Consider the following 13,362-nt stretch of genomic DNA (forward strand, 5'->3'; position numbering starts at 1 on the left):
AAGCCCTGGAACACCCTGGTCCTGATTGGACGGCAAACTGTCACTCCAAACACTGACAGCTCAGCACACGCCTCCTAGATTGGACGGCAGAACTGTCAGTCACTGCGTCCAAAAAGTCAGACAGGAGAAATCGTGACAATATGAACGTGCAGCTTTTGATCTCTCCTGGGCTCCTGCCTGCAGTCGAGGCCTCATGTTAAAAAATATGTGTCTAACAAATGCCTCACCGAATGCCAGCAGTCACATACAGATGTCTACGTTACAAAAAACCCTATACGTTATCGTAAATATTTGTTTCTTTACCGTATTACTGTGACCGAGGCCGTTGACGAAAACCATTCAGCGTAGGCTGTCAACGTTTATTTTATTTGCGTTAATAAGAAATGTTTAATATTTTTTTTACTGGACGGCCCGAGATTCTATCGAATTGGTATTATCATGGGAGCTACAGAAGCTTGTGACAGCGCTCATATATTTACAGACAAGAAGGAAAAATCATTTTAATTTAAAAATACGTTTTCTACTTGTTCACTGTAGGGTTATAACAAATGACTTATCTATTAATAAGATAAAACTTGATTAGTTCTATATATTACAAAAATTGGATTCGTTCTGTATATTACATTCTCTCAATCATATGACTCCACTCACCGTTAAATGAAGTTATGTGCTTTAACCCCTTACCTACAATTGACGTAATATTCCGTCCATGTGACCATGGACCTAATTACCATGGACGGAATATTACGTCACCATGATCAGCGGCGCCCACGTGGTGAGCGCCGCTGATCGCGGCCGGGTGTCAGCTAATTATCATAGCTGACACCCGGCACAATGTGTCAGGGGTGGTCACGGACCTCCCCCGACACGTTAACCCCTTGCACACCGCGATCAAACGCGATCGCGGTGTACCGGGGGTTAAAGGGAAGCATCGGCAGGGAGGGGGCTCCCTCCGTGCTTCCCTGAGCCCCCCACAGCAGCGCAATGTGCAGCGCTGCTGCGGGGGGCTCCTTTCCTCCAGGCCCCTGAATCCAAGATGGCGACGGGGGCCTTCGGGGGCCTGAGGAAGCTGGCTTCCTCAGTGCCTGCAAAGCGCAGGCATGAGGAAGTCTGCAGCAGTGCCTGTGACAGATCGCTGATCTGTCACAGTGATCTGTGATGTGACAGATCAGCGATCTGTCACAGGACAGTGATGTCCCGCCTGGGACAAGGTAATAAAGTAAAAAAAAAAAAAAAAAAAGTGTTAAAAATAATTTAAAAAAAATCGCTAAATAAATTAGTAAAAAAAAAATAAAATATTCCCCAATAAATCCATTTTTTCAAAATAAAAAAAAACAAAAACAATAAAAGTACACATATTTGGTATCGCCGCGTCCGTAATGACCTGCCCTATAAAACTGTCCCATTAGTTAACCCCTTTAGCGAACCCCTTAAAAAATAAAAATAAAAAACGAAGCAAAAAATAATGATTTATTTTCATACCACCGAACAAAAAGTGCAATAACGCGCGATCAAAAAGACACATATAAATATCCATGTACCGCTGAAAATGCCATCTTGTCCCGCAAAAAACGAGCCGCCATACAGCGTCATCCGCAAAAAAATAAAAAAGTTATAGCTCGCAGAATAAAGCGATACAAAAATAATTATTTTTTATATAAAATTGTTTTCATTGCAAAAAACCGACAAAACATAAAAAAACGACCTAAATGAGGTATCGCTGTAACCGTACTGACCCGAAGAATAAAACCGCTTTATCAATTTTACCGCACGCGGAACGGTGTAAACGCACCCCCCCAAAAGAAATTCATGAAATGCTGGTTTTTGTTCATTCTGCGTCCCAAAAATCGGAATAAAAAGCGATCAAAAAATGTCACGTGCCCGAAAATGGTACCAATAAAAACGTCAACTCGTCCCGCAAAAAATAAGACCTCACATGACTCGGTGGGTCAAAATATGGAAAAATTATAGCTCTCAATATGTGGTGATGCAAAAACTACTTTTACAGTAAAAAGCGTCTTTTAGCGTGCGACAGTTGCCAAACATAAAAACCGCCATAAATAGTAAATCAAACCCCCCGTTATCACCCCCTTAGTTAGGGAAAAATAATAAAACTAAAAGAAAATGTATTTATTTCCATTTTCCCGCTAGGGTTAGGGTTAGGGTAGGGTTAGGGTTAGGGCTAGGGCTAGGGTTAGGGTTAGGGCTAGGGTTAGGGTTAGGGCTAGGGTTAGGGCTCAGATTAGGGTTAGGGGTGTGTTGAGGTTAGGGTTGGAGTTATAATTGGGGGGTTTCCACTGTATGGGCACATCAGGTGCTCTCCAAAGGCAACATGGCGTCTGATCTCAGTTCCAGCCAATTCTGCGTTGAAAAAGTCAAATGGTGCTCCTTCCCTTCCAAGCTCTGCCATGCGCCCAAACAGTGTTTTACCCCCACATGTAGGGTATCAGCCTACTCAGGACAAATTACAAAACAACTTTTGGGGTCCAATTTCTCCTGTTACCCTTAGGAAAATAAAAAATTGGGGGCAAAAATATAATTTTGCGGAAAAAAATGTTTTTTTTATTTTCACGCCCAGGCGTTATAAACTTCTGTGAAGCACTTGGGGGTTCAAAGTGCTCTCCACACATCTAGATAAGCTCCGTGGGGGGTCTAGTTTCCAAAATGGGGTCACTTGTGGGGAGTTTCAATAGTTTAGGTACATCAGGGGCTCTCCAAACGCACATGACACCCGCAGACCAATCCATCAAAGTCTGCATTCCAAAACGTCACTACTTCCCTTCCGAGCCCCGACGTGTGCCCATACAGTAGTTTTCTCCCACATATGAGGTATCAGCGTACTCAGGACAAATTGGACAACAACTTTTGGGGTCCAATTTCTCCTGTTACCCTTGGGAAAATAAAAAAAATTGGGGACTAAATGATGATGTTTGTTGAAAAAATACGATATTTTTATTTTCACGCCCGGTCATTATAAACTTCTGAGAAGCACTTGGGGGTTCAAAGTGCTCACCACACATCTAGATAAGTTCATTAGGGGGTCTAGTTTCCAAAATGGGGTCACTTGTGGGGAGTTTCCACTGTTTAGGTACATCAGGGGCTCTCCAAAAGCAACATGACACCCGCAGACCATGCCATCAAAGTCTGCATTCCAAAACGTCACTACTTCCCTTCCGAGCCCTGATGTGTGCCCATACAGTAGTTTTCTCCCACATATGAGGTATCAGCGTACTCAGGACAAATTGGACAACAACTTTTGGTGTCCAATTTCTCCTGTTACCCTTGGGAAAATAAAAAAATTGGGGACTAATTGATCATGTTTGTGGAAAAAATACGATTTTTTTATTTTCATGCCTGGGCATTATAAACTTCTGTGAAGCCCTTGGGGGTTCAAAGTGCTCACCACACATCTAGATAAGTTCCTCAGGGGGTCTAGTTTCCAAAATGGGATCATTTGTGGGGGGTTTTCACTGTTTAGGTACATTAGGGGCTCTCCAAAGGCAACATGACACCCACAGACCATTCCATCAAAGTCTGCATTCCAAAACGTCACTACTTCTCTTCCGAGCCCTGACGTGTGTCCATACAGTAGTTTTCTCCCACATATGGGGTGTCAGCGTACTCAGGACAAATTGGACAACAACTTTTGGGGTCCAATTTCTCCTGTTACCCTTGGGAAAATAAAAAAATGGGGACTAAAAGATGATGTTTGTGGAAAAAATACGATTTTTTTATTTTCACGCCCGGACGTTATAAACTTCAGTGAAGCACTGGGGGGTTCAAAGTGCTCACCACACATCTAGATAAGTTCCTTGGGGGGTCTAGTTTCCAAAATGGTGTCATTTGTGGGGGGTTTCTAGTGTTTTGGTACATCAGGGGTTTTCCAATCGCGACATGGTGTCCGATCTCAATTCTAGCCAAAAACGTCAAATGGCGCTGCTTCCCTTCCGAGCTCTGCTATGCGCCCAAATAGTCATTTACACCCACATATGGGGTATCAGCGTACTCAGGACAAATTGCACAATAAATTTTAAGGTCTTGTTACCCTTGGAAAAATAAAAATTGGGGGTGAAAAGATCATTTTTGTGGAAAAAATATGATTTTTTAATTGTACCGCTGTACGTTATAAACTTCTGTGAAGCCCTTGTGGGTTCAAAGTTCTCACCACATATCTAGATAAGTTCCTTGGGGGGTCTAGTTTCCAAAATGGGGTCACTTGGGGGGTTTCCACTGTTTAGGTACATCAGGGGCTCTCCAAACGCGGCATGGCGTCCGATCTGAATTCCAGCCAATTTTGCATTGAAAAAGTCAAACGGCGCTCCTTCCCTACTGAGGTCTGCCATGCGCCGAAACAGTGGTTCCCCCCCACATATCAGGTATCAGCGTACTCAGGACAAATTGCACAATAACTTTTGCAGTCCAATTTCTCCTGTTACCCTTGGTAAAATAAAGAAAATTGAACCTCAAGTATTTTTTTTGTGAAAAAAGTTAAATGTTCATTTTTTTTTTTAATATTCAAAAAATTCCTGTGACGCACCTAAAGGGTTAATAAACTTCTTGAATGTGGTTTTAAGCACCTTAAGGGGTGCATTTTTTAGAATGGTGTCACTTTTGGTTATTTTCTATCATATAGACCCCTCAAAGTGGCTTCAAATGTGAAGTGGTCCCTAAAAATAAAATGGTGTTGCAAAAATGAGAAATCGCTGGTCAATTTTTAACCCTTATAACTTCCTAACAAAAAAAAATTTTGGTTCCAAAATTGTGCTCATGTAAAGTAAACATGTGGGAAATGTTATGTATTAAGTTTTTTGTGTGCCGTATCGCTGTGATTTAAGGGCATAAAAATTCAAAGTTGGAAAATTGCGAAATTTTCAAAATTTTCGCCAAATTTCCGTTTTTTTCACAAATAAACGCAAGTTATTTGAATGCAATTTTACCACTAACATGAAGTACAATATGTCACGAGAAAACAATGTCAGAATCACCGGGATCCATGGAAGCGTTCCAGAGTTATGACCTCATAAAGGGACAGTGGTCAGAATTGTAAAAATTGGCCCGGTAGTTAACGTGCAAACCACCCTTGGTAGTGAAGGGGTTAAAGGAAAATTATGTATAGAAGCTGACAACGTACACTGAGGTGAAAAGTATTTGCCCCCCCCCCCCCCTATCTTCTAAACGTCTGTAATTATGGAAGATCGGTCATTGCATTGCTTAATTCTGAGAGCTATGACTTTTTTATTTTTTGGCTGATGGAGATGCTTCACAGCTTGAATTTTGCGGAACAAAATGATCGTTTCAGTGATAGCATTGTTATTTACATTTGTCTTTTTGATCGCGTACTTTTTGTTCGGCGGAATGATAAAGCATTGTTTTTGCCTCGTCTTTTACGGTGTTCACTAAAGGGGTTTACTAGTGGAATAGTTTTATGGGGCAGGTCATTCCGGATGCAGCGATGTCAAATGTACGGTATACTTTTATTTATTTTTTCATAACATATATATATTGAGATTTTTTTTAGATATTTTTACAGCTTTTTTTTTCCCCTTTCTTTACTTAGTCCCACTATGGTATTTTCACTTTCTGCAGTCTGATCGGCATCAATACCCGGCACTGCCACCGGCACTCAGGACTGGAGTGTGCGGCTGCATGTATTTCTATGCAGCCGCACACTGTGGTCCCGAGTGCCGGCGGCAGTGCCTGGTATTGATGTGAGAGGCTCGTGCGAGTTTCTCGCAAGTGTGATCCTGGCCTTTGTTAGTGGGGGCGGAGCCAATATAAAAGGAGCTGGGGATGCCAGGGCTTGGGACTCGATTGAGCAGGAAGGCTGGAGGGCGCCAGAGAGCCGGAAGAAGAGAGCAGCGACTGAAGGGACTGGAGCGAGACGGCACCAAGTCGTCCAGCAGAGAGACACCGACTGCCCGACCGCGCTCCTCACGACAGCCACCGCCCGGCTTCAGCCCGTGGCCGCGGCCTGCCTTCTGCCGCTCCACTCCAACCCGCAGCTGCGGCCTGCCTGCTGCCGCAGCTTCACTCCAGTCCGCGGCCTGCCCGCTGCCGCTGGCGGCCACCGCAGCTCGACTTCGGCCTGCGGTTTGTCCGCCACGGCCGCCGTAGCCCGATCCCAGCCCTTGGCTTGTCCGTCGTCACCCGCCGCTGTCCAACTTGTGGCTGCGGCCTACACACCCCGGTCAACACCATCCCACCGAGGCGCAACGCAGAGGAACTCTTCAGGGGCCTGTTGTGCCCCCACTTCGCCTGGGCGTAGGAACGCCCGAAGTCTGCGCCAGATCCTCGTCGGCTGGGCCCAGCGGCTGAAACGCCGAAGCAGCACCGACCACCACTCTGCCGGACGTCAGAGAGGATAAGTAACACGTTGCCGTTAATACCCTGTAGTTTTCTGGACCCGTAGTCGGCCATACCGCGGCCCTATAGTTACCGGTCTCGACCAGGTAGTCATGATCGTGTTACCAGTGTATTCTTGTTTTGATCCCTGCGAAGATAGCTGCTGTTAGCCCCTATATGTATAACCATATATAAAAAGTTACATCTTAAGTTCATCCCGTCTCGTCACTGCATCCTGCGTACCTGTGATTACTGCATCGTCATCTCACTGGGGGACATTTTTTTTTTACTTTTATGCAAAAAGTGTGCAAGAGAAAACCATAAAAAAAGTTCTGGCCCTCAGGGGGTTAAGTTTAGTAATGTCAAGTATACTATATAGGCTATACTAATAGTAATGATGACACAGGATTACAACGCAGACAGTTGTGGAGCGTGGGCTCAGCACTACACACCCTGTGACCATCTACACCCGTGGCTGCAGTGAGTGTGCACACTAACTGAGTGACTGCACCCACGAACTGCCCTTGGACGTCTAACGTCACACGACCCCCCCTCCTTGTAGCAAGAGCCTAGTGACAGTCCCACGTGATTTGCACGCAGAACACTGATTGGATCTTTAGCTTAAACGGTGAATCATGATACCTGTTTTCTTATTGGTTAGAACATGTCCGTGGCAAAGCAAACAAGCCTCCTGATTGGTTAATTGTCATCGTCTGTCTTCTCAGCTTCGCCTTTCCAGGAAGCAATGTATGGCGTGAGCGGCGGCTGCTCTCTGATTGGCTGCAGTCTGCGAGTTGTCAGTGGTGGAGAAGCAGCTGCTGGGTGTGCGCGCTCCTGTGTGGTACGTACATGGCTGTGTGCTGTAGCCTGCACCTCACTGGTTACACTGCAGCCTCTCTGCTGACTGCAATCTGCTCGTGTGTTATAGCCCTGTATATACTGTATAATACATACACACAGCATGTGTGACGTGTATAAACACTGTACATACTACGTGTGTAATATAGTTGTACTGCCTAAGTATACTGTATGTGTGTAATATATATAGCACTGTGCATAAATATACCATGTGTAATATAGTACTGTACATAACTAATATGTGTGTAATATAGCACTGTACATAAATTTACTGTGTAATGCATACATACTGTGCATATACTGTGTGTAATATATATAGCACTGTACATAAATATACTTTATATGCGTAATATATACATACTGTACATATACACTACGTGTGTAATATATGTACAGCATGTATATATTACGCACACAGTATATTTATGTACAGTGCTATATATGTATATTACACAGTGTGTATATATATATATATATATATATATATATATATAGAACTGTATATAAATATACTTTAGTGTGTATAGTACTGTACATAAATATGCTGTATGTGCTTAATATATAGACTGTACATATACTGTGTGTAAAATGTATATATATATACACAGCATGTGTGTAAACACTATATAAAAATACGTGTTTGAAATATATACACGCACTACATAAATATACTGTGTATGTGTTTATATACACACTGTCCATAAATATATTGTGTGCATAATATATACATACTATACATATATACTATGTGTGTAATATATACAAAGGTACTGTACATAAATATGCTATGTGTGTAATAAATACGCACTACATAAATATACTGTGTAAAATATATATATATACTGTATATAAAATGTATATACATACACACTGTGTGTGAAAACATACACTATGTGTAATAGATATACTGTACATTGTGTGTATATATGTGTGTGTGTGTATGTATGTGTGTGTATATATATATATATATATATATATATATATATATATATACTGTACATGTATACCATATGTGTGTAATATATAAATACTGTACATACATGTAATTTAAAAAAAAAAAAAAATGGAGTCAGTGCATCCAGATGAGAAGAATAGGTAACGTTTAATGGCCCATAGTGACTAAGCTTTAGAGAGGTCCTCAACTGGACTGAAACGTTGAAGAACATATAGAAAAGGGGCCCTCGGAGAACTGGTTAAAAGACAATCTTTATTAAATATTTAAAATGATATGATACATTGTGAGCCAAAAGAGTGCATGGTAATGAGCCTAAATATGAGTGGCACCACAGAATGGCAGGCAAACAAAGTAAAAAAAGCAGGCAATTTAAAGTTCCTAACGTTGGAAAACCAAAGCGGAGTATGCATGATTGTAAATAACACAACCCTAGCACCTATAAAGTGCACAGTGCTAATATGGAACGAGGGACTAGATCAGTAGTGCTGCAAAAACCAAGAAGACAAGTAATGTAACTAAGAGATTGGTGAAAGATTACCTGAACCAAGCGATGGTGCCACTGCCCCTACGCGCGTTTCCACGGCGTGCCTTTGTCAGGCTCTTTACCATGCTTTCTTTTGGCCCACAATGTTTTATATCACTTTAAATATTTAATAGAGATTGTCTTTTAACCAGTTCTCTTAGCGCCCCTTTTCTATATGTTCTTTCTTCTATCTTGGTGATGAACTACAGTGCCTTGCGAAAGTATTCGGCCCCCTGGAACTTTTCAACCTTTTCCCACATATCATGCTTCAAACATAAAGATACCATATGTAAATTTTTGATGAAGAATTAACAACAAGTGGAACACAATTGTGAAGCTGAACGAAATTTATTGGTTTTTTGTGGAAATTCAAAAACTGAAAAGTGGGGCGTGCAATATTATTTGGCCCCTTTAACTTAATACTTTGTTGTGCCACCTTTTCCTGTGATTACAGCTGCAAGTTGCTTGGGGTATGTCTCTGTCAGTTTTGTACATTGAGAGACTGAAATTCTTGCCCATTCTTCCTTGGCAAACAGCTCGAGCTCAGTGAGGTTTGATGGAGATCGTTTGTGAACAGCAGTTTTCAGCTATTTCCACAGATTCTCGATTGGAGTCCTGTCTGGACTTTGACTTGGCCATTCTAACACCTGGATACGTTTATTTGTGAACCTTTCCATTGTAGATTTTGCTTTATGTTTTGTCTTGTTGGAACACAAATCTACATCCCAATTTCAGGTCTTTTGCAGACTCCAACAGGTTTTCTTCAAGAATGGTCCTGTATTTGGCTCCATCCATCTTCCCATCAATTGTAACCATCTTCCCTGTCTCTGCTGAAGAAAAGCAGGCCAAAACCAAACCATGATGCTGCCACCACCATGTTTGACAGTGAGGATGGTGTGTTCAGGGTGATCAGCTCTGTTGCCTTTACGCCAAACATATCATTTGGCATTGTTGCCAAAAAGTTCGATTTTGGTTTCATCTGACCAGAGCACCTTCTTCCACATGTTTGGTGTGTCTCCCAGGTGGCTTGTTGCAAACTTTAAGGCTATGTGCCCACGTAGCGTTTTATTCCGGACACTAAAAACCGGACTCCTTCCCAGAAATCGCTCGTTTTTTTCCCGCGCGATTTCACCGCGATTATGATCGCGTTTTTCGCATGCGATATTCAAGCACTTTCCAAGCGATTTGAAGCATCGCTTGGAAAGTGATTGACAGGTTGGTCACACTCGTCAAACATAGTGTTTGACGAGTGTGACCAGGTTTTTACTATTGAGGCTGCCTATGCGGCATCAATAGTAAAAGATAGAATGTTAAAAAAAAAAAAAATCAAAAAATCGAGGTATATTTACCTTCCGGTGTCCCGCGCTGCCATCCCGGGCCTCAGCGTTCCCAGTAATGCCTTGCGAGACCTGTGATGACGTAGTCTCGCGTTGCTATAGCGATCTCGCGAGACCACGTCATTACAGGGCCTTGCCCCAAGGCATTACTGGGAACGCTTAGGCCAGGAATGCAGCGCGGGACGTCGCAAGGTAAATATACCCTGATTTTTTTATTTTTTATTCTTTTTTTTTACAGGGGTATGGTACCCAGGGCCTGGAGGACAGTCTCCTCTCCTCCACACCGTGGGTACCAACCGCACATGAGACGCTTAACTTCCCGCATGGTGGGCATAGCCACATGCGGGAAGTAAGCGATTCTCATGCATTCCTATGGGTGCGGAATCGCGGCAATTCTTTGCGATTCCGCACAAAAGAATAAGGATGCTGCGATTTTTTTTTTTTTTTTTCCGCGATGCGATTCCGCCCCGGAAAAAAGCGCAGCATTAGCAAAGCATGTGCAGAATGCCATAGGAATGCATGGGGGGCATTCTGTACACGGCTTTTAAACGTTTTTGTGCCGAAAATCGCGGCAAAAAATGCTTAAAAATTGCTACGTGGGCACACAGCCTAAACAACACTTTTTATGGATATCTTTGAGAAATGGCTTTCTTGCCACTCTTCCATAAAGGCCAGATTTGTGCAGTGTACGACTGATTGTTGTCCTATGGACAGACTGTCCCACCTCGGCTGTAGATCTCTGCAGTTCATCCATGGGCCTCTTGGCTGCATTTCTGATCAGTCGTCTCCTTGTTTGAGGTGAAAGTTTAGAGGGACGGCCGGGTCTTGGTAGATTTGCAGTGGTATGATACTCCTTCCATTTCAATATGATTACTTGGACAGTGCTCCTTGGGATGTTTAAAGTTTTGGAAATCATTTTGTATACAAATCCGGCTTTAAACTTCTCCACAACAGTATTATGGACCTGCCTGTTGTGTTCCTTGGTCTTCATGATGCCCTCTGTGCTTCAAACAGAACCCTGAGACCATCACAGAGCAGGTGCATTTATACGGAGACTTGATTACACACAAGTGGATTATATTTATCATCATTAGTCATTTAGGACAACATTGGATCATTCAGAGATCCACAAAGAACTTCTGAGTTTGCTGCACTGAAAGTAAAGGGGCCGAATAATATTGCACGTTCCACTTTTCAATTTTTGCATTTCCACAAAAATGTAAAATAACCAATAAATTTCATTCAACTTCACAATTGTGTCCCACTTGTTGTTGATTCTTCACCAAAAATTTACATTTGGTATCTTTATGTTTGAAGCATCATATGTGGGAAAAGGTTGAAAAGTTCCAGGGGGCCGAATACTTTCGCAAAGCACTGTATATCCATAAATGTTCCATTAGATGCTAGAAATTATCTCACCACTGTGGTTTGCTTTATAATGATAAATTCTAGTTAGCATCATTGCTAGGGATTTCCATATGGTATAACCTGAACTGTTGCTGCCACTATAGGCCAATATTGCATGTTCTTCTAATTTGGCTGTGCTACCTCCAATTTTTACATATATCGGCGGATGCAAAACTGTCTGTTTGCTGGTGTTGATATATATTCACACATTACTTTTTACTTACTCACATTACTTACGCAGCCTGTCTAGCACTCTTGTCTCTGGAGCGTCGTCTCGTCTGCTGTGTTTTGTACCCAGGTATAGTCACTGCAGTATATATTGGGTCTGACTGTATGCACCGCCGTGAGCATTAGCCTCTGTCTAAGAGCTCATACCCATATGTGAGAAAAAACATATACATATCTAACTATTCTGCATGTTTCTAATGCATGTAAACCATGTCTTCTTTCTATCCTGTCGGCTCCTGCATTGATTTTACAGAAGCCAACAAATGAATTACCGGCTATACAGCTATGTATCTTTCTAGGTGATTTATATATTTATATTTCATATCTATCTGTTCTAACCCCTCAATGTGATTTTACAGTAGCCGCATATGAATTGCAAAGGACACTGGTGCGTAAAAAATCGGACAGCGCTCGCATAGTGCGAGTGCTGTACCATTTTTTTTTTTTTCCTCGCACCAGTTGACTTGCATTGGCGAGTCTCGTCCAAGATACGCGGCATGCTGCGATTTTTTTTTTTTTCCTTTTTTTTTTCTTCTTCCTCAGTCCGATTTCAGCGGAGAAAAAAATCTCAGATGAGATGTCACCCACTGAATAACATTGGTCTGACTGCAATCTTTTTTTTTTTTTTTTTTTTTTTATTTTTTATCAGATTGCACTCGTCCTTATTTCTCGCAAGTGAGTATGAGCCCAAAGGAGGAGCCTCCTGCTACCGTCCATTGTCAGCAGGATCCTCTCCCTAGACGACAGCCTCTATCAGGAACCTTTCCCTGTATTAGGGAATCACATGTGCGCGATCAGGATGGTAGGTGTAAGCAGCCAGGTTGTGCACTGCTGACTTTGAAATACTGCCCTTCTGTGTACATCAGTATGTCAGTTTCTACACACGGCCATTTCCGCAACAGATTTCATAATATACGGTATATAATGAGTTAGGCATCCAAACGATTCTGCCATGTCAGTTATGTGTATGTTTTCAGGTTAATAATGAACTATAACTAATATATTTGTAAATTACTTTCCAGTCCCAAGATGTGGGTTTTGGCTGCAGTGAGCATATTGATCAGTGGCATTACAGCCCAGACATGGACGCTGTCACCGAAAGCCAGACGAGATGTTGGGGACTTCCTATATACCGCAGACCCTGAAGCTACCATGAATATTGTAAGCAATGTACTAATTGCTGCATATTGTAAAGGGGTGAATGTGATTCCCAGTGCTGTACTAGATTTGATGTTCGCTAGATCTGAATTTTGCCCATAGGACCCCATTAATTGATAAAGGAGTCCATTGTGGGTAGCTGCTATTCCTGCTTTCATAAGTGAGGGAAATGTTAATGGAGATTGAAATAGCAGCATGATCATATCCTAGCACATTCAAAGAGGTATGTCACCTGAAAAATAGGCAGGAAACCAAGGAGGAAGACATGGCTAATGTCCTGAGAACGTGTCTGAACATCTTCTCTGGTCACGTCAGAATTTAAACCAATGTGAGACTGGGCACATTGATCATAAGACGTGTCGCTGATGGGATCTTCCGACTCCTTGCATGTGATTTCCATTCTGCTAAAGGAGATGTCGCATTATTATTTTATATATATTTTTAAACACATTTGCAGCATTTTGTTTCTTTTTTAAATTCCCCCTTTCCTGGCAATTTAGCAATATATGTACAAGTTGGGCATTAAAATACTTACTGGCCGTTACCTGCTGTCG

At 42.2% G+C, this 13,362-nt stretch overlaps 1 protein-coding gene across 2 annotated transcripts in view; it reads left to right on the plus strand.

Annotated features, from left to right (window-relative positions):
- The first annotated feature begins 7,064 nt into the window (after nucleotides 1-7,064).
- Nucleotides 7,065-13,362, plus strand: part of LOC141051312 (lysosomal acid lipase/cholesteryl ester hydrolase-like) — a 50,889-nt gene continuing 44,591 nt past the window's right edge. Inside the window, exons 1-3 of one of the 2 annotated variants that reach the window (XM_073548208.1) lie at nucleotides 7,076-7,183; nucleotides 12,300-12,452; nucleotides 12,673-12,811. In XM_073548208.1, the coding sequence (XP_073404309.1) occupies nucleotides 12,680-12,811 (132 nt within the window). In that variant the 5' untranslated portion in view covers nucleotides 7,076-7,183; nucleotides 12,300-12,452; nucleotides 12,673-12,679. Of the gene's footprint in view, nucleotides 7,184-12,299; nucleotides 12,453-12,672; nucleotides 12,812-13,362 lie in introns of both variants that reach the window. The other variant, XM_073548207.1, reaches the window with a different exon arrangement.

The sequence above is a fragment of the Dendrobates tinctorius genome, unplaced genomic scaffold (genome assembly GCF_039654945.1).
Source record: "Dendrobates tinctorius isolate UK_male_01 unplaced genomic scaffold, ASM3965494v1 ptg000156l, whole genome shotgun sequence".
Taxonomy (NCBI): domain Eukaryota; kingdom Metazoa; phylum Chordata; class Amphibia; order Anura; family Dendrobatidae; genus Dendrobates; species Dendrobates tinctorius.